The sequence below is a fragment of the Ascaphus truei genome, chromosome 1 (assembly GCF_040206685.1).
Source record: "Ascaphus truei isolate aAscTru1 chromosome 1, aAscTru1.hap1, whole genome shotgun sequence".
Taxonomy (NCBI): Eukaryota; Metazoa; Chordata; class Amphibia; order Anura; family Ascaphidae; genus Ascaphus; species Ascaphus truei.
Genome location: NC_134483.1, coordinates 157,174,250 through 157,196,499, shown reverse-complemented (window position 1 = coordinate 157,196,499; position 22,250 = coordinate 157,174,250). Strand labels below are relative to the sequence as shown.

Below are 22,250 nucleotides of genomic sequence, written 5' to 3'. Positions count from 1 at the left end.
CTTAACTTGCAGAGGATCGCAGTGAAGCAGGTTGCCAGCGGAGGAGAGCAGGAACACAGCGCTATTGCAGGGCAGACACCGGAAGGAGGGGCGTTTGACATCACAGCGCTGGGGCGTGCTCCTCCCCCGTACCTCCGAATCACGTGGCCGCCACCTGCACTATACGGTTCGGCCGCCCGCGCACATCTTCGGCTGCCCGCCCGTGCACATCTTCTTGGCCGCCCGCACACATCTTTTTCGTCTGCGCAGCCAGGTTTTGCTGCATGCGCCCCGCCTAAATATTGCGCCCCCCGTTTGTGCACCGCTGCATTCAATCACAACACCCACACAATCACAGACAACACACTCAAACAACCCCCACACACACACACTCAACTTCACACACACACACAACCAAACACACACACTCAACCACATACACACACTCAACCACACACACACACACACACACACAATCAATCACAAACACACTAACCCCACAAACACACACTCAACCCCACACACACTCAACCCCACACACACACTACACACACACACACACACACACACACACACACACACACACACACACACACACACACACACACACACACACACACTCAACCCCCCCACACACACACAACCACACACACACACACACACAACCACACACTCAACCACACACACACACACTCAACCACACACACATACACACACACACACACACCCCTGGTGGGTGGGGGGAGGGAGTAACTAAGCCTGCTCAGGTCCCCCCATGTGCTGCTGAAAACGGGCGGGGAACAGACAGGAGGAGGAGGGGATGTCTGTGTGCAGGAGCCCTCCCCCTCTGACACAGATAGAGCAGGGAAGCAGCCTCAGCACGGAGCTTCTGGCCCCGCCCCCTCTGACACAGACAGAGCAGGGAAACAGTATCAGCACGGAGCTTCTGGCCCCGCCCCCTCTGACACAGACCGAGCAGGGAAACAGTATCAGCACGGAGCTTCTGGCCCCGCCCCCTCTGACACAGACCGAGCAGGGAAGCAGTATCAGCACGGAGCTTCTGGCCCCGCCCCCTCTGACACAGACCGAGCAGGGAAACAGTATCAGCACGGAGCTTCTGGCCCCGCCCCCTCTGACACAGACAGAGCAGGGAAGCAGTATCAGCACGGAGCTTCTGGCCCCGCCTCCTCTGACACAGACAGAGCAGGGAAGCAGTATCAGCACGGAGCTTCTGGCCCCGCCCCCTCTGACACAGACAGAGCAGGGAAACAGTATCAGCACGGAGCTTCTGGCCCCGCCCCCTCTGACACAGACAGAGCAGGGAAGCAGTATCAGCACGGAGCTTCTGGCCCCGCCCCCTCTGACACAGACCGAGCAGGGAAGCAGTCTCAGCACGGAGCTTCTGGCCCCGCCCCCTCTGACACAGACAGAGCAGGGAAGCAGTATCAGCACGGAGCTTCTGGCCCCGCCCCCTCTGACACAGACAGAGCAGGGAAGCAGTATCAGCACGGAGCTTCTGGCCCCGCCTCCTCTGACACAGACCGAGCAGGGAAGCAGTATCAGCACGGAGCTTCTGGCCCCGCCCCCTCTGACACAGACAGAGCAGGGAAGCAGTATCAGCACGGGGCTTCTGGCCCCGCCCCCTCTGACACAGACAGAGCAGGGAAGCAGTATCAGCACGGAGCTTCTGGCCCCGCCCCCTCTGACACAGACAGAGCAGGGAAGCAGTATCAGCACGGAGCTTCTGGCCCCGCCCCCTCTGACACAGACAGAGCAGGGAAGCAGTATCAGCACGGGGCTTCTGGCCCCGCCCCCTCTGACACAGACAGAGCAGGGAAGCAGTCTCAGCACGGAGCTTCTGGCCCCGCCCCCTCTGACACAGACAGAGCAGGGAAGCAGTATCAGCACGGAGCTTCAGGCCCCGCCCCCTCTGACACAGACAGAGCAGGGAAGCAGTATCAGCACGGAGCTTCTGGCCCCGCCCCCTCTGACACAGACCGAGCAGGGAAGCAGTATCAGCACGGAGCTTCTGGCCCCGCCCCCTCTGACACAGACCGAGCAGGGAAGCAGTATCAGCACGGAGCTTCTGGCCCCGCCTCCTCTGACACAGACAGAGCAGGGAAGCAGTCTCAGCACGGAGCTTCTGGCCCCGCCCCCTCTGACACAGACCGAGCAGGGAAGCAGTATCAGCACGGAGCTTCTGGTCGCACGTGCACAGCTCTGCCTGCCTCCAGGTTTCCCCGCACGCAGCCCGCGCCCCCCCTTCATAATCTTGCGCCCCCATAAGGGGGCGCGTCCCCCAGTTTGCGCACCGCTGCATTAGGGCAATGAATCATATCTGTATATGAAGTAGGGATATCCTGAAAACCTGGCCTGTTTGCGGCCCTCGAGGACTAGAGTTGTGCAGGCCTGTGGTAGTATATCTACCCCAGATAGATTCACTCTATATATACTGTATTTTGATATGTTCACATTTATGATATATATTTTTTATTGAGTATCCCATTAAATCAATATTTGATTATTGCACTGGTTCTTGGGAGTGCCCTTCACATTTTTTGTTTGGTGCCATGTACTGTATGTAACTTCAATGGGAATAGCCATGAGATACTGCCGGATCAGCAGTTTTGACATCACCAAAGTGGCAACATGGCAGCATCTTGTTCTACTTTTTCTAAATGTCTTTAACTAATATGCTTTTAATAAAAGGTAAAAATACTGTAAAAAAAATAAATAATGAACATACAGAACAAAAACAGTACACAGTTTTTTTTTTTTAGATATTAAAGGCAGGCTTCTTCCCAAAAAGTATATAGAGAAAAAAATGTTCTGGCAAAAAGGTTTCAATGATGTACAGTAGCAAGTCCTTTGTTCATGTGTTTGATGGCAAAGGTACATTTTTTACACTTTTGGCAGCTAATAGTCAGTTAAATCATTTCTCAGTTTTTGTATTCATTTTAATAATACTAAAATAGTGTATTATTGCATCCAATGATAGGGGTCATGTCTGTTATTACCCAAAGTTGTAAGGTTCAATTTTTTTTTTACCTGTAGCCATCAATAAAACTTGCGTTGATATAGTCAGAGCCTTCCACACCACGGATTGGCTGTAAGGATACTCTTGTAGATTCATATGGCATAATATTAACAAGGCGGTTTTTGAATTTATTACACGGAAGATTGGCACTGATGAATCTTGAAGTGTGAGCTTTAGAACTAGCGAGACGCTGTAACAAACAAAACTTAAAGTAAGTAAGACACTAGAATTATATACAGTATTAATAGAAATTAATGGTTTTACATATATTCATATGAGCATCTCCTCAATTGCAGAAACCCTAATCCAAACTCGTTCAACCGGAATGCTAACACAGACTCCCCATCTTTGCAAGGGGGGGGGGGCAACACTTTAATCATGGGCCCACTGTTGACCTGGAGTAAATCATTGGTAGCCTCCTGCATCGGGTGCAGAGGGAGTGGGGACATTGATGTCATGCATAGGAGCTTCTCCCTGCTACATCTACCTCCCTCCTCATGCCACCCATTCTCTTCACCTCGCATCTCCCACTCCTCTCCTGACATTCCCTTCCTGTCCTCTAGTTGGCCCCTACAATTGGTTTTCCTCTGTGCTTTATGCCCCAGTCAGACATGGCCAGCTGCTGCCAGCCTGTGTGCCTGTGTGGAAGAGTGTCATTTACGTATTATTTTTGTATTTATGTGAGGGGGGCACAAGGAATTTTATTTCATTCTAGGCAAGGGTGGGGAGAGAATGCTGCTGACCCCATCACTATTAAACATTGTAGAAACCATTATCAAAATGTTTAATTAAGAGTACCAGTAGTTCTTTTGAAGAGTATATATAATCTAGAATGCCTTTTAAATAAAAGGACATTTCCCAATAAGTTGTTGTATTTCACTATTTACCTTACCTTAAATTCTAACTCCATTCCTGTGACATTCTCTCCAGGCTCTATCTGTGTCAGCTTCTGAATATATGCATACAGGTTTCTAGCTGGCACTTCGGTATTTCCACATGTCACTGCCTCCAGCAGTGCATCATGGATAAAGATGTATTGGTCCTCCGTTTGAACCATGTAATTCCTTTGTGCTCTCATTAAAGTTACGTGACCATATATATCTACAGTTTTTTCATGTTTTATTCTCTCAAGCATTGCATCTATTACGATGAAGCAGCCAGTCCTGCCAACTCCAGCACTGGGGAGGAAAAAAACAATGAAAAAAAGGTTAACATTTTTGTTCTCCCAACTTTTGCTTTAACTTCTTACTTATTATCTGAACAGGGGGGAAAAAAAGCACAACTATATAAGGTACATTTCAAAAGAATGATCTTCCCCAATGCATTTTAAAAAGGCACGTTGTGGCAGAATTACATACATCATATAAAGAATCAATGTCAGTAATACAATAGTGTGTACGTTCCCTACATACAGTATAACTACAGTAACTCAAATGTTCAGCTTTCTTTTTGATAACACATGGCCTAATAATGAATTTATATATTTCAAGGCTGTAAGGTGTCTTTCAGCCATGGGATGTGTCTTATAGTGGAAGCCTGCTTAGTAAATATGTCACACATATCTACGTGGCATGTACAGTGTGTACTACCTGGATTCCTTTCGGATTGTGAAATAATGGAGAATTGATCAAATTAAAAGTGACAAAGTAAAAAAAAATGATAACAATGTGTTGACTAAGACCACGTTACATCTGGACATCAGGCATTGAAAATAACGAATGCAGTTTATTTTCTGTTATTCTAAACTAGCAGTTATAGCACTATTTGCACTGCATACATTGCGTATGCTATGAAGCCGTCTGTCTGCCCTGGAGAAGATTTTAGTCCAAATGACATAAAAGACGCTAAGATTCTTCAGAACTGGGAAGCAGCTTCACAATATAATGAATCAGATCCATAGACATGTTTTCAAACGCTTTCTACAGAAGATACACGAACTACAGTATATTATATATAACTATCACTCTCAAGTAACTTCTTAACCTTGGAAATACTTACTTGAGAGACCCTTCAATAGTAACATGAACAGAACTATGTAGGTAATAGGCTATTACCATAATCACAGCTTTTCTTTGGCATTAGTTATAGAATTATCAATTTTAAATCTGTTATGTCATAAAACACATGGTGAAGAATTTGCTAATCAGAAAGAACTACATCTACAAATGTTTTTTTTTTCCTGAACCTGAAGTTTCAAAGAAAATCACTGCTTTGCGCTCACTAAAGAGACTATTTACACTATAACAGAAGCAGAAGAGAATGGCATTTTAATTAAGAGCAGATCCTTAGTGTGCTTCAATATAAATTCACGTAAGTCAATGTCATAATTAAGACTGCTTGTTACAACCATGGAAATGCTAACATGTACCTTTGCTAATGGCCTCAAAAAAACTTCACATAATAAGATGTGACATACCAGGATGACATTTATGCATTTGCTGCAGTTACCCAAACCTTGCATTAAGCACAGTTATCTGATCATTAAAAGATAAAACCATAGGGATTGTGGTTTCAATTTGCAGTTGCTTCATAACATTGGGTTTACATGGTTATCTTACCTGGTATTCATAGTAAGGATTGAAATGCCTTAGCTGAAAAAAATGTAACAGACACCCTTTCTGCAAAGTGGGTTTATAACACAGCCTTGTCATGTGTAATATGTTGAATTGACAGTGAAATAAATAATACCCGTAATAGAATTGGAATGTACCTTTAAAGCTGCCTAACCTACCAAATGCCCTCCCTTACTGTGCTGTTACGCATTTGTTTACTAGAGATGTACACAATGTTTGTATGAGTCATGAACCAGGCGGAATTTGCCCATTTTGATTCGTGGGGGGAAAAGAATGCGGCTGTGTCAGAGTTGATAAGCGGTTTGCGAAGCATTAAGTGAATGTGCATTGCAATTTCTTTTAATATGCTAAATTGCAACATTCTCTAAAATCACTAGATTTGTTTAATGAGATGGTAAATTCACGTTGGAAGGCATACGCCATAATTTGCTCACTGTCTAGCAATATTTTTATGAAAATTTCCGAAATTGTGAATTTATTAGCCCTTTGGGGCTTGGTGGAAAGATCTGCAAGGCATTACATTTGTTAAAAAATCACACATGTAAAAGTTTGCAAATGCATTTGTCAGATTTGCACATCTCTATTATTTCCCTCATAAAACTTATCAACTTCATATTTTATCTGTGGTTTATTTGCTACTGAAATAACCAAAGAAAGCATAAAAAAAAAGCTTATTTTCTTAAAACAGATCGGGCAAGTGTACAAGAGCCAATATATTACAGACAGCAAGAAGGTTACTCTAAAATTGTAATAATTTCTTTTAAGAACCCATAATGTACTTCTGTTTTGACTGCTATGTACAATTTTATTACCCATTTCCCCTCTCTTTATTCATCTCCCAAATAAAAAAAAGAAAACAATGTGTTGATGCTTTTACTCTTTACATTAGTTCCTGACCTGTATTTTTCTACAGAAAGCAAAATATATTAACAATGGTTTACAAGAAGCAATTCAGGACCGGATTTATCAGCAGCACAAAACACATTTCTTCTTGATTCTATTTATTGCTGACTGACAATTATTTTATTTTCGATAGGACTTTCTACCTCCAAACACTTGGAACCATAATGGGTACTTACTTTGTACCCTCTAATGCCAACCTCTTCATGGGTTGGTGGGAGGTGTCCCATGCGTTTGGAGATCGAAATATATGTCCTCCACACATAATTTTCTACAAATGATATATTGATAATTTGATCTTTATTTCGAATGGCACTATTGACACCTTTAACACTAATTGACTGAATTCAATATTTTCTTAAATTTAACCATAAACAATTGTTAGATCTCTATTTATATTTTTGATCTAAATGTTCCTGTTTCCACTGAAATCTTTTGTAAGCTTAATTCACTTTGAAGAGCTGATCACTGCCATCCAGACAAATTTGTTTACAGAGATTTCCAAAATATTTTTACAACTTTATTGGATCTATTTTAATAGTTCTGATTCTTATTCAGTCACAATACTTTTTTCAGAGGTTTCTACAAAAGGTGTACATACTGAAAGTATGGATTTAATTAATGTATTAATTATGCATTCTCAAAAAAAAGTGTTTTCATTTGAGCTAACTTATCTATAAATCAAAAGAATCGGAATCAAAACAATAAATCTTTATTTTGTGGATTCGCCTGTACTTGTAACAATATTATTATTAATTTTTTTTAAACCGAAACATTGGCGTATTCTATCTTTGGGGTGGTCCCAGATTCGTATATTTTGTAGAACAGCGAAGGCTTTAGCTAATTGCATCTCTCCTAGTTATTTTTCGAGTAAAAGGTAAACTAAGATGTTCACTGTTTGTAACTTGAGCAAAGATGTTCACTGCAATGATAAGTTCTTTGAAATGTGGACACTGTACAGTATGCATGTTCATACAGCAGGATAAATGTATGTATAGTTCAGTCACTTCACTGAATTATAAGATCAACTCATTTACAGTATGAATTGCAATACTTGATGTTATTAATTTAATAAACAATGTTGGACAAACAATTATAGAATATATTAAAATAGTATGAAAAATAATGCATTATGGAACATCTTAAATTAATTACATAACAAGATATAAATCATCTGAGGAATTTCAATAATTGCCCACTAGGTACGGCTCATTACTAGTTTTTATGGCTATCTCCATATTCATGGTGGCTAAAGGGCTAATACCCTAATTACTGGATTCATACTTTGTGAACACAAATACCAATAGACTGAAATACTTAGGGCCTCATGCAGTAAGCAGCGATAAGCCACTTATCGCCAAAAAAACCTACTGCTATTCAGTAAGCCCTGATAAGTAGACGATAAGAGAGCTTTTCATAAGAAAATTTGCAGACAGAAAAATATCGCCAAATGCACAGCGAGAAGCTGCTTATCGCCAGCTTGTCAAACTCGCACTATTCTAGTAGCCCCGATTAGCTTATCGAGGCTAATAGCCGCTCTAGAATGGAGATTTCCTCTTCAAATCGTCTCGCCAGGAAAAGTTGGCAAGAAGGTGGTGAGAAGCTACCAATAAGCAGCGAGACGGCACTAAGAAAAAAAAATGCATGTTTACTGCATCGGATTCATGCCGGGAGACTCCGGAGCTTATACCCATTAATATCACCACTGGAGACCCCCGGCATTAATCAGATGCACGAAAAATGCATTTACACGCAACTTCATTACCCTAGCAACTAACCGTTAAGGCAATGAGGGGGTTAACCACCAGTGCCCTGCTTATTGTGGGTAGTGGGGGTGGGTGAAGGTGGTATTTGGCCCTTGGTATGTGTTTTGGCCTTGCAGGGGGGTTGCGGTTGGACTTAACCCCTTCATTACCTTAGCACAACCCACCCCCTGTGGCCCCACATAAAACCATAATTAATTTTTTTATACACAAGATTAATACCAGAGGCAGGCGGGGTGTCTGGGGGATCCCCACGGTGTCTGGGGGCTGCCGGGTGGTTCCCACGAGTGTCCAGGGGCCCCACAGGGGTCCCCCAGGTGGTCCCGCAATGTCCAGGGGTCCTCAGGTGGTCACTGTGGGCGTCCGTGGATCCGTGGTAAATGTTTTGTTTTATAATGGGCAAATGATATATTATCTATATCTGGATAATTGTTTGCACATTACTGTACTGTGTGTGTTTGGGGGGGGAGTGTATTTATTGAAATGTAGGTCATCTATTTTTTTTTACAACATGAATAGTACAGCAGGCCAGCGGGGACCACTCGAGGGCCCCCAGACATCTGTGGGGACCACCCGGGGACCCCCGCTTGCCTGTGGTATTAATCCTGGTACCGCAGGCAAACGGGGACCCACGGGGACCACCTGAGGATCCCCGGACGCCCACGGGGAGCACCAGAGGACCCCTGTGGGGCCACCGGAACCCACGAGGATCACTTGAGGGCCCACAGACACCTGTGGCTACCACCAGGGGACACCCGCCACCCTATGTTATCAATCATGTGTTAAAATAAATAAATAATGTTTTTATGTGGCGGCCCAGAGCGTGGGCTGTGTATTGGTGTTAACTACATATTTTAATATATTTTTTTAGACTAGTGTAGATGAGCAGGGGGTCTCCGGAGTAGAACCGCATTGATTTATATGAAACAACTATAGTTTGGAGAATGAAGGGTTACATTGTGATGACATTTTAATGGGTGTCAGCATCTTGAAGTTTGATAAAATTATAGAAACCGAATTTGTTCATTTGTTTATTTATTTTTCTGTGGTGTAAAATGTGTTGGAGTATAACTGTCCTGTTTATGTAAGTTTTTGTATTTTTCTACTTTATGGTAGAGTGCAGCAGTGACCGTGAGGGGGTAACCAGGCTGAACAATAAAGGTTAAGCCTGTTTGGTTACCTCTGATCCATGAATTGGGGTTCAGGAGTGTCAGCTCTTCAGCCCAGTGATTGTTAATTCATTCTGTAGAAATGTGCGACAATAAAGAATGTTTGTGTTTTTACATTTCCAGGAGTGCCAGAAAGCAGAGATTCTAGGGGGGTTTCACAGAGAAAGTCTTGTCAGAATGTGTCTAGCTAGCTGGGTCCCAGAGTTGCTGGATACCCCAAAAATGTACCCGGGAATCAGGACGGATTATCGGATACATTGAGACACATTGCTCCGCCAAAATCTCCCCTTGAAAATGCTTGCGCGACTCACCGCTAGGATTCCCTGCTTCAGCACCGACCAGAAAGATATATTGGGCATAGGGATGTGTGGTATCCCTAGAATGGTAAAGGGGTCCCTAGTACAAAAGGGGATGCCGAGTTAATGCCCAGGTCACCCAGAATCCGCTATAGGGGTTCTGGGGGTACTCCAACCATACATAAGTTTGCAAGGAGTTTTAAAAGTCTATGTCCGGTATAGTGTGTGGGGAATATGGCTAGTAGGAATAAAAGTGCAGATTGTTATTCTATTCCCCATAACCATATGACTTAGAAAGGTATAAAGTATATATTTTATTTAACAGTATGTTTAAAGTGTGTATATGCTTGTGCACCAAAATATGAGCTGGGGCTTCCAGGTCCAGGGTTCCGAGAGACCTCGTGGCTACCAAGCTTGGTGCCATCAAGGCTGCTCAGGTCCTGGACATGAAAGCCTCAGAGGTTGCCAAGTGTGAAAGAAATTTGGGTACCGGAGTTAGCTTCAATTACTCACATCCTGGAGTGAATGGAAGTCATCGGACCACCATTTGCCCCAACCCAGACTTTTAGGAGTCTAACTCAGCGGGTGGCTTCTGCATGACAAGTGGCAGAGGTGCCAAGTTTGTGCATGCCCTTGACAGATTGTGAACCCACGCTTCCCCGGCTTCAGTAGACTGGCAGCACTCTGATTTGCTGGGAGGAATATTCCCACGCTCGGACTGACTGTAGTATTTCATGAATGAACACTGAAATACTATAAGAAACCCTCAGCCAATCCGGAGATCAGATTTTAAGTGCCAGAAAAGCAGCAGCAAATTTGAATGTACCAAAAGAGAAATAGCAGCGAGCCGGCTTCAGAAATTTCAGGTCGAGAAATTTTCTAAGTCCCACTTTTTGCGGCCAAGTTTTGAGAATTGAACATAGCGGTCACGACTGGGATTTCAAGCCGAAAATAGTTCCAGTACGTTTGGAGCTAAGTCGCGGTCAAGTTATTTCAAGTCCTCCAGAGCAGATCCAGCGGTGGCGTCAGGAATTTCATTTCGATTTGAGTTCCAGGACATTTCAGGACAAGTCCCGGTCAACCAAAGACTTTGTTTTACATTCTATTTAAGCTACAGTAGGAAAGTCTAGTTTTCAGCCCCAGACCCCAGTAAGTGTGTTTTCTCATGTATTTTATGCTTCATTGTGCTTAGCCTATTTTAAGTGAAAAAATTACAATTTATTTTACCAACTTGTTTTGCTCAGTGTTATGATCCCGGTATAAAAGGTATAATTGCCTGGTTTCCCGTGACAGCGGCCTTTCTCTATTATTTGCATACAAATGTAACAGACTTTATGGCACCCTTTATCATGACGCATTGCATTAACCTTGGTGTGTTTTTAACAGTAGTGCTATTTAAAACAATGGGTAAGAAGATCACACACGTGTTAATGTGATATTTATGGTGTTATTTTGTGTTAACTGGACTAATAACCTCTGCTGCATCTGTAATAATATAATATATAATGTAACTACAATAGATTGAAACATTGGGGCCTATACATGTAGCTCCGATGTGTGACAAACTGCTTCTAAAGTGCACTTTAGAAGCGGATTGGCATGCTTTGTTATATCATGTCACGTCCAAACCGTGTCTTAACAGTTTTTTATGCAGCGGTTTCACTATTGCACTAAAATTATTAAAAATGCAGGTCTCCTCTAGGACAGAGGTACAAAGTAGAGCTCTACTCACTAGTTCACAATGCAATTCTTCATTTATTGTAACAGCCAAGAACAGATGAGAAACGCTTCAGGTCCCATATGGACCTTTCATCAGGTCCATGATGAAAAGTCCATATGGGACCTGAAGCGTTGTTTCTCCTCTGTTCTTGGTTGTTACAATAAATGAAGAATTGCATCGTGAACTAGTGAGTAGAGCTCTACTTAGTACCTCAGTCCTAGAGGAGACCTGTATTTTGAGGAATTTGTTTGTCTATGTTGTGCTGGCTGCACAAACAGGATTCTCCTCATCTGAAACGGTTTCCCCATACTTTGGAACTGTACTATTCATTCTTGCACTGACAATCCGATCGGTTTGTCACTTTTGTTATGTAGCCAAGTATCCCCTGGTACAAACAAAAAGGAAACCGGCGCCTTACAATTCCAAATAGTGAAATTCTGGAAGTCTAATATGTGTGGAAAAGTGTCCAAATGCAAAAACCCTTCTGATCCTTGGCTATCAGATCGGCAGATGCAGTTTCCACCGTGCGTTCCATGATATGTGGAGAAAACACAGAAAGAAATATAGTGCAATATTGCCAACAACTGAATAAAGCTTATGCTGACTAGTGACATAAAACAAAGACTAACATTACATGAAAAACAATACAAAACAACACAACACTACATAAAGACAAACAAGGCTGAAAATATAAAAGCTAATTTAATATATAAGTAAAACAACATAAAATGGTTAATGTGCGGATGACTGAGAGACCGCCGGTCCGGTGGGTTAAAACTGGAACCCTACTCACAGGATAGTGAAAGTATACAGGCAATGGATATCGTCCGCAGAGAGGTACACAGTCCTCCTCCAGTCGCACTGGAGCGTTCCTGGGGATACTCTTGCGTTGCCCCGTGTCCCTGGGGCGGATATTCCGTCACTGGGGGGGAGGGGAGGGACCTTGTGGTGGAAGAATCTTCTCGTTTCTGATCGACGTCTGTAGGCACTGCTCACGTCACTCCGTCAGATTAAGCTCTGAACTTTACCCTACACGTTTCGTGCGCATGCGCACACTTCTTCAGGGGTATGTGTGTTGTTAGTAGTTCGTAGTATATATATCATTGCTGTAATTCTGATTGGTTCTTTAAATCTGCCCCACATCTTCACAGCAAATACTTCGATTGATTAATTGATATATCAATCGATTCTAACAACATTTAAAAGCCTTACATATAACAAATAAACAATTAAAACAATACAGAATACATATAATGAACAAAGATGAACAAAGAAACAATGAATTAGATATACTGCTCAAGCTTAATCTGGTCAATGTATATAGGGCTTTCATCATTACAAAAAAGCCCCCAAATCGAAGTCTATGTTAAGGCCATTTGGGGAGAGTGTCTTAAGCTCAAATATCCAGTATGCCTCAAGCTTACTGGTTCGTTCTAATCTATTGCCCCCTCTTCAATTGGCCTGAACAACTTCAATTGCTTGGCATATCAGTCCTGCTGGATTTTTACTATGATGTATGAGGAAATGATGAGACGCTATGGGTAACTAATCCTTTCCTAATGTTGTAGATATGCTCATATATTATCCTCTGAAGGTTCTCCCTGTCCTGCCTATATACTGCAAGCCACAAGGGCATTGAAGTAAATATATGACAAACATTGAGTGACAGTTAATAAATGACCTAATGGGATATGTTTTGGAGATTACATTAGATTTAAATGTCTTAGCGTTGCAGCTATAGGAGCATGCTAAACATTTGACACGTGAAAAAGCCTTTATTAATCTTGGCCTGTGGTTGCCTACCATGATTAAGTGGGCAACTTGGTGCCAGTTTTGATTTTAAATTGATGGCCTTTGTAAATATAATATTTGGTTTTGGGGGAAGTATTTCAGTCAGGTTACTGTCTCTAAGTAACATTGGCCAATATTTGTTTATAGTACTGTATGTCTTATTTTATGTGCCATCTCATTATATTGAGTAATAAACGAGACACTACAATTATGCTCTTTGGCTTGATCTGTTTTCTTATATTTAAGTAGTGTGTCTCTCTCCATAATATTAACCTGTTTGAAAGCTTCATCTAAAAGGTTCTCAGGATATTGTCTGTCCATAAATTTGCTTTTTAACTCTTTCGCCTGAAACGCAATTGTCTCCTTGTCGGAGTAGTTGCGTTTCAGGCGAACAAACTGACCCTTTGGAATATTTCTTATCCATAGAGGGTTATGTTGGCTGTCTGCCCTCAGGTAGTTATTCGCTTGTACGGGTTTGAAAAATGTTTTGGTGTGAAGTGTGTTGTTGCATATATATATATATATAGATCCAAAAATCTATATGATCAGTGCTATAATGACATGTGAATTTGAGGTTTCTATCGTTGTGATTCAAATATGTGAAAAAAGTGTCAAGCTGTGCTTTACTGCCTGACCAGACGAACACCACATCGTCGATGTAGCGCTTCCAGAGCACCAGGTTTGCCCCAAGGGGACAGTTGTTCCAGATGTAGTATTCTTCCGATGGGCTACTAATCTGCCCTGCCTAACACATAAACCCTGGTACCAGCGCAGGCAGTGTTAGGGTTAAATCCATGATCGCTGCTACAGTAAACAAACTCCCTTGAGTGACAGGGGGAGATGGGCCTAAGGCCTGGGTACTGTCCTATCAGGGGCTTTGGCCTAGGACCCTCCCATGGATACAGCAGGGGCTGCAGCCTAAATTTAGTTCTGTCTGTGCAGTATTGGAAGTGTGGCGCCAGGGCTCTGGTTCACCTTCCTTCCCCTCCCTCAGGGGAGTGGGATCTTCTACCCCACATTCCACCAGGGACTGTGGGAGTCAGGGATAGTCCTTTGGGGCCTCAAGCCCTGGGGTTTGAGTCCAGGGACCAAGAAAGTGTACGTGTTATTATACTGCTGTGATGTACTGATGGAAGAATAAAGAACCATTACATGTTTTATACTCCTGCCTGAGGCTGCAGTTTCTTCAGGGAGGGAGTCAGTGTTTTCCACAGGGGACTGCACCTATTCCTAAAGGCCCTGTGGGAATGGAAGCGCTGCAACACTGAGTAAAAAAGCTGTGAAGATCCCTAAAAGCCTGTCCTGATTATCCCCACTACCACCAGCGGATGCTCAGAGCCTCCTGTGAGCCATACAGGTAGCAACAACACCAGGTAACAGTGGTGATTCTCTCTTAGAGTGGGGGAACATGGGTTACATTTAGATGGGGTTTAGAAGAAGTGATTTGCAATAGAGAATACCATTTTATCTTGCATTTCATTCTGCTTCTTGTGAACATGCCAAAATGTGCGGTTTGGCAAGGACAAATTCGGAGCTACTAGAATAAGCCCCATTGACTTTAAGCAGAATAAAACAAACTAAAAGAAACACAATTTCTGAGGACACCTTACTGATAAAATAATTCATGGGGTGACGACCTTGCTTTACATCTTTATCATCTTAATGTATAATTTTCTAACTGATGCAACAATGACGGTATGTTTATAAACAGTGACTATTTTATATGGATATACAGTACAAGTCATTTATGTACATTAACTGGCAAGAATATAAAAAATTAGAGAATTAGAGTAATGGTCGTTCAATTTCCATCATATTAACTTTTCTGGCAACTGCACTACAGCAGAGTTACACAAAATATACAATGAAGCTGCCAGTTTGGATGATGGTTTTACTTGAACCAGAAACTATCAATTTCCATTCAAGTAAATGAATTGTGATGCATAGTTAACTGTGTATAATAACTCCTCTCACAATAGTGAATATAGCAGCAAGAGATGGAAATCCTAACCTATAAAATTGAACATTAGGATTCTGAGAGTGCATCTACTGTATACTACCTGTTTGGATATGCACTTCTCTATATGAAAATTGTTCTAAATGTTCCATCTGGCTGTCATATACAGAATTAAAAAAAAAAAAAAATTAGTTAAAAAAACTGAAGCATAAACTGTGGTCACATGTTGAATGACCTTCCTAAAAGTCTCGATAACTAGTTTGCATTCACTCCCGTTACCCGTGCAATCTGTCTGTCGAGAGAGAAAACACTGGAGCAGAGAACTGTGAGTTTGACAGGGCACGAACGAGGATTTCCACACAGCATACAGTAGAAACAACTATATGAAGTTTCAGACTTTACTTTTTAAGGCATGAAATATATATCCGCTCCCTGATACATGGACGAATAAACTCCAAGACAACCAACACTTACTGTATCCATACTATACATGTTAGGCTAAGTCCCCGCTAGCGCTGAGCGGGTGGCGCTTGCGGCGGGGAATTACATATATAAATGCAAGTCCCGCTCACGCGGTGCGCGGCGCTCGTGCGCGCGCACACACGCTCATCCGCGATCGGCGCTTAGGTAAACAAAAAAACCTATACTTACCCGTGCGCTCAACTACCCGCAATGCCTCCCCCCTACCCTGCGCACGCGTACAAGCTGGACACCCGGCGCTCATGCTTGAAGCGCTCTTCAAGCATGAGCGCGCTCAGCGCCAGCGGGGACTTAGCGTCAGCAAATCAAATATAGTCTTGGAGATTTGGGGCCATCTTTACTAAGGGGCACCATTCCATAAGACACCTGGTGTCAGAAGACACTTTATGATCCATTCACTTAACAGGGACTTAATGGGTCATCGGACGCTTGAAAACGTCTTATGAAATAGCACCACTTAGTAAATATGGGCCATGATGCTTTGAATAACTGCTGCAAAAGCATTTTTGCAAAATCGTGCCATTAATAATATGTCTTATATGTTAACAAGTGTGATAAGTAATGTTATTCTTATCTACAGGACCAAATATCTCACATTTAGTTTTGGTTGTCCAATATATTGCAACATGTGAAATCATATTATTCTCTCAGCGTCAACAGTCATAAAAAAACACATTTCACTTGAGCTTTGCTATCAGTGTCATATGTGGAGGAAATACACACGATTCTCCATTTTCAATGCGGTCCATTTACTGGTTATGTACAGTAACTAGATAAAGCAAAGATCACATTTTGAAAAATGACCCCATACAGCATTAACACAACGTTTGTCTAAAAGACCTCAGTTAGTACGATCATGCTTTCTAAAACGAAGAAATGTATATTTGGTTCTCACTTCATTTTTCATAATAGTCATTTTACTAATCTTAAAATGGTTTACAATATTGACTGCAATTTTGCCAAATCCTAATATATTGTTCTGCTTGCCTCCTGATAACCATTTTCATGGTCTTTAGCTTTAAAATCATTGGATGTTTCAATTATTATGTTTTCGTACAAAGTTAAATGCTTTCAAATTACAGTACTATAATCTGACTTAAAGCTGCACTACAATAAATACATATTTAAATGAATTACTTTCAGAACAATAGGACAGAGAGAGAGAGAAAAAGATTCTGCAAACTGTATAGTTTTTTTTATGAGGCATTGGAAAACAGTTCAATCTGGAGCTATTTCATGCTGATTATTCTTGATTAAAATGCAGACATGCTTTTAGTTGCAGCCAAATATTTCCCTTCCAAGTTGAATTCAACATGTTCCAGGTTATTCTATGTGCATAGATATTTAGAGATATAGGTACAGCTGGGAAAGCTTAGCAATATCACTGTCCAGATTTCAGTTATTACGTTATAAAAATATATTTACATTTCCTGCAGTTGGCTGGATTCTTTTCTTGACCAGTAATACTCATTCAGAATTCATAATGTAGATTATACACTCTTTCGCCAAACACCAGTGCAACTAGCGAGGTTTCCTTTACCTTTACAATATATTGTATATAAACAAACACCCTGGTGCAGCATTAATTAATGCAGATAAAATGGCATATTGGTAGATTTAGTAAAGTAAAACAATGAAAGTACAAACAGATGATGGGGAATTGCAAGTTGTACTACAAGCTAACAAAGCAAAATGTATGGTGCTATTTAAATCAATAAAATATCATGCTAATTTCTAATGGCTTTCTGCACATTAGATCTGTCTAAATCAAGAAACAGTATACAATTGCAAATGTACAGTATTTTTTTTTTCAAAAGCTGTGCGATAAGTGAAATTGTTCATGTGCTTTGACACACTGAATTAATGTACATGTACAGGTCAATGTTGTTTCTTGCAAAAAGGTGGTGAAGCATTAGAATCAGTGGTTACCAAACTTATTTAACGCTTATTTTGAACCATCAACTATTTACTATTGTCTCTGCACATTTATATTTCACACTTACATCTATCTACCTCTTAGGTGCAGATTCATCAAGCTTCAATGTGGGTTCAAGTGAATGGCAGTTGACGCCAGATTGGGTTCAATGCTCTGAATTAGTTTTATATTTTAATTACAATATTCACTAGAACTACTGTACCTCTCAATGTGAACCCTGAGCTAGTTTTCTCTTGGAATGCTATGGCTAGAAGTTACAGCATAGAACAGATCTTCGTAGGACTGTGTGTACCACTTGTTTTTCAGTTCTCCCTATGGGGCTTATTCTGTAAGGTGTGATAGTGCAGATGACGTGCTATCGCATGAAAAGTTCCATTAAAGTCAATAGGACTTTATGTGATAACACATCATCTGTGCTATCACACCTTACAGAATAAACCCCTATGTCTGTTATACAAAATAATACATACATTTGTAATCCACCCAAAAAAAACAAAATGACATGTTTGGAAGCACAAAATTACAGCATCCATCCTCCCCCCCCACAAAATAACAATCTTAAACAGATATCTTGGAGGTGTTACAGGGAAAAAAAGATGAAATTAATTTCAATAGAGAGCACAAGATGGTTAATAGGCTGGAATATCATTATGTGTTATACCTCTAAGGGGTGTGCACAATATTTTAATTTGCTCTCTATTGTACTTCATGTTATCCTGTGCGGCTAGCATATAATTTACTAGAAATACAGGCATACCCCGCATTAACGTACGCAATGGGACCGGAGCATGTATGTAAAGTGAAAATGTACTTAAAGTGAAGCACTACCTTTTCCCCACTTATCGATGCATGTACTGTACTGCAATCGTCATATACGTGCATAACTGATGTAAATAACGCATGTGTAACAGGCTCTATAGTCTCCCCGCTTGCGCACAGCTTCGGTACAGGTAGGGAGCCGGTATTTGCTGTTCAGGACGTGCTGACAGGCGCATGCGTGAGCTGCAGTTTGCCTATTGAGCGAGATGTACTTACTCGCGAGTGTACTTAAAGTGAGTGTCCTTAAACCGGGGTATGCCTGTATTGAGCAATAGCAATCATTCTTAAAAAAAACTCTATTGCAAAAAGTGTACAGTGTACAGAGATGCAAACGCTGCACTCTACAATTAATTATTAGTGTGTGCAATACAACACACATTTACACTGTCATCTATTCTAAACCAAGTTTGTGTATCAACATGACAAAGGCATATTTCATAAATCCCCCTATGTAATCAGCAAAGTCATATCCTATGCACCTTTCTTTCTGTTTTTTTTTAATGTGCACATAGACATAAGAATTTGTGTCGAATTTGTGTGCTAAATATTCATATTAGCTGTCAATTGCTGTATTTCTAACCAATGAGAGATAGGGTATATATACGGCCCTAGTGGAATGGGTAGCGTACATTTTACACTGAAGGATATCTCATTCATACCCAAAACATCCAAACAAAGCATTCATTTGATAGCCCACAAGCTGGGGAACAATGATTATCTTTACTGGTGAATAAGATTGACTTCCATATCCAAAAGCTGGAAATGAGTTGTGCAAAATACAAATGATTGACTTTGTTCCGTGATGGTTTTTTTTAAACAATCTCAATATGATATGATATGTTGTATAAATAATGTTACTATTGAGAACAAAATTGAATTTTAATGAGTGTTCAATCCTCCTGATATATTAAATAGCCACAGCACAACATCTGCATATGAGCAATTGGTATATCAAATGTATGAAATTAAGTCTACATACCACTGAGTTTTTATTTATTTTCTTATATACAGCATGTTTTTTTTATGAAGCCTGGGAATTAATGGTCCCCCCTTACAGTAACGTAAACAATATGTGACCTTTGAAATCCAGTGCAAATGCAAGAATATTTAGAGCTACAAATGTATTCATACTGTAATTATTAAAACTACAGTAAACATGATAGGCTTTGAATATCATTGAAACGGTCTGATTCTTTGGTAGAATTTGTAGGCATGAGATTGTTATTAAATCATTATTACATCATTTATACAGAACACAGGTACGTACTTATAAAAGCTACAGTTCAAGCAATATCCTACATGTGTGGTTTTTTTTTTTTAAATAAATCAGTTCTGTACTATGGGAAAATACTTACAGCATTTTTTTAAAACAAGCCTGGATGACATTTTTAATATATTATAATGTAGCAAGCATGTTTGTTTCTATGGCAACCATTTATAAAATCACATCCCCTTCCTCTTCTGAAACAGGCTCTGGCACACCCATTTGGAGCCCTGCCCTCTCTCTAGCAGTGCACCAATTGTATCTAGTGACTGCCTGATAACATGATCTTTCCCACAGAACTTTGCACCTTTGGTCCTAATTTTGACAGATTTATTATAAATCATTCTTCCTGGTAATGTACAGGTTATTAAGAATCTATATTAGTGTTAGGACCCTTGAGACGTGGTCTGCCTTGGAGGGGCTCAAGGGCTTATGACACTTTGGCCAAAGAGTTAAACTAAAAGACCATTTTATTCAAAAGATATCTATATATATATGTATATATATAGGCACTGAACCGTGTATTTGTGTCAATGGATGTAGCACTGAGCTCTGTCTGTGTTTCATGTTCTGTCTCTGGTTTTAAATATATATTGCCATGCTCAGTAGCACTCCTCTTTGACACTTATACGCATATATATATATATGTTGTGGTTATTTTGGGGGTTCTGTATATACCTTTGGTCCTTCTCTGCTGCAATGACAGCCATTTAGTGAACCCCCCAAGCCGAATCTTCGCCAATCGATCACAGGAAAATGGATTGATTGGCAACTTAGCTCATTATTAATAATAATAATAAAAGAAAACGGCAGCTTGGACTGCTGCTTTGAAGATGCACCCTAGTGTAAACAATGTAATGTCAAGATAATCAAAACATTTTACTAGATTCTATGCTAAAATAAGAAAATCAATAAGTGAAGGTTTTAAATAAATTAAAACTTATGTAAAAGTAGCCTGTTTGGTAAAAGGGGAGGCTTGGTGTGTGTGGTAGTTATGTACCGAGTACCCAGAATTACCCGGTGACCGGCAGATTTTCTGCTGCCCGGAAATTACCCGGACCCGGCCACTGAAAAGTGGGCCCGGCGCCGGGTAATACCCAGTGCCAGGTAAAGTCAGGGTAGCTGAAAAAGACATCATTACTTACCTGCTGTCAGCAATGGAAGGCGAGGAAGACCCGTGAGGAAGCCCGCGGCGACATCTAGGCAGGTCAGCAGAGGTCCCGTAGCAGTGGCAGCATCAGCAGTGTGTGTTCAACCCGCACGGGAGCTGCAGGACTCCATAGCAGTGTGACCTGAGGAACTATATGACTGGAGCAGAAGTGTTCCTATTGGGCAGCCAGCTGTCCAATAGGAACACTTCTGCTCCTGCTGTTCCCCAGCTCACACTGCTATGGAGTCCTGCAGCTCCCGCGCAGGCTGAACACACTGCTGATGCTGCCTCTGCCACAGGACCTCTGCTGACCTGCCTAGATGTTGCCGCCATCTTCTTCAACCCCAAGGTAAGTGCCAACCAGTTAACTGGTTACCCGGCCGGGTAGATCATTTGATTTTGGCCGGGTACCCGTTACCCATTTTTTTTTTTTAAATAGGACCCGGTCCAACACTAGTGTGTGGGCATAATTGATAGTAGGAAAAATAAAGAAACACATTATGTGCCTGGCTAGTAGGTGAGTGTCAATACCAGACTCATATCAATGGAGTTAGTTGCCTTCATTTCCTTCCTAGTGACATCGACAACAGCATTATTTCCTCTTTGAAGATATTCCATAAAGTTTGTTATATTGTTCGTACGAAGACTTTTGAACCTACTGTACGTGTAGTACAAGTATCTGGTCGCTCCTCCTTCTCTTACCGTGCCCTCCAAAACTGGAACAATCTACCGGAGACTCTCACAGCCGCCACCAGTCTAAGTTATTTCAAAACCAAAGCTGTCTCACATTTTAACCTGGTCTGTAACTGCTACATACGTCTATAATATATATTATCTCTAACTTGTGCATGCAATGTCTGGTATATATGTTACATATCACTTATGTAACTGTATTTGTAACCATGTATTATTTGTCATCTTAACTCTGTGCCCAGGACATACTTGAAAACGAGCGGTAACTCTCAATGTATTCTTCCTGGTAAAACATTTTATAAATAAATAAATACAAATGTATCAATTCTAAAACCAAACTTAAAATGGATTGTAAAGTCACTTTTAGTTTACTGCAAACACCCACATACGTTATTAAGACTTCATCTCTAATGTATATCATTTGTATTTCACTGTCCTATATCTTTAGTGTATTGTACAGCCATACCCCGGTTTAAGGACACTCACTTTAAGTACACTCGCGAGTAAGGACATATTTTCAATAGCCCCATAACCCTATGTCCGTACGCTCGCATCGCGAGTATGGACACTTATTCTGCCCTACAGACCATCGTAGTATTGACGCGCTGATTCCCCTCACCCAATAGGCAAATCGGCAGCTCGCACATGCGCCTGTCAGCACGTCTTGAACAGCAATACCGGCTTCCTACCTGTATCGTAGCATCGATAAGTGGAAAAAAGGTA

The 22,250-nt window shown here is 41.3% G+C and overlaps 1 protein-coding gene across 40 annotated transcripts in view; it reads right to left on the bottom strand.

Annotated features, from left to right (window-relative positions):
* PTPRD (protein tyrosine phosphatase receptor type D) overlaps positions 1-22,250 on the bottom strand; it is a 1,925,499-nt gene that overhangs the window by 48,062 nt on the left and 1,855,187 nt on the right. For all 40 annotated transcript variants that reach the window (XM_075596164.1, XM_075596174.1, XM_075596156.1 and 37 more), the window contains 2 exons: positions 3,909-4,194; positions 3,028-3,206 (listed from right to left, as the gene is read on the bottom strand). In XM_075596164.1, the coding sequence (XP_075452279.1) occupies positions 3,028-3,206; positions 3,909-4,194 (465 nt within the window). The remainder of the gene's footprint in view (positions 1-3,027; positions 3,207-3,908; positions 4,195-22,250) is intronic.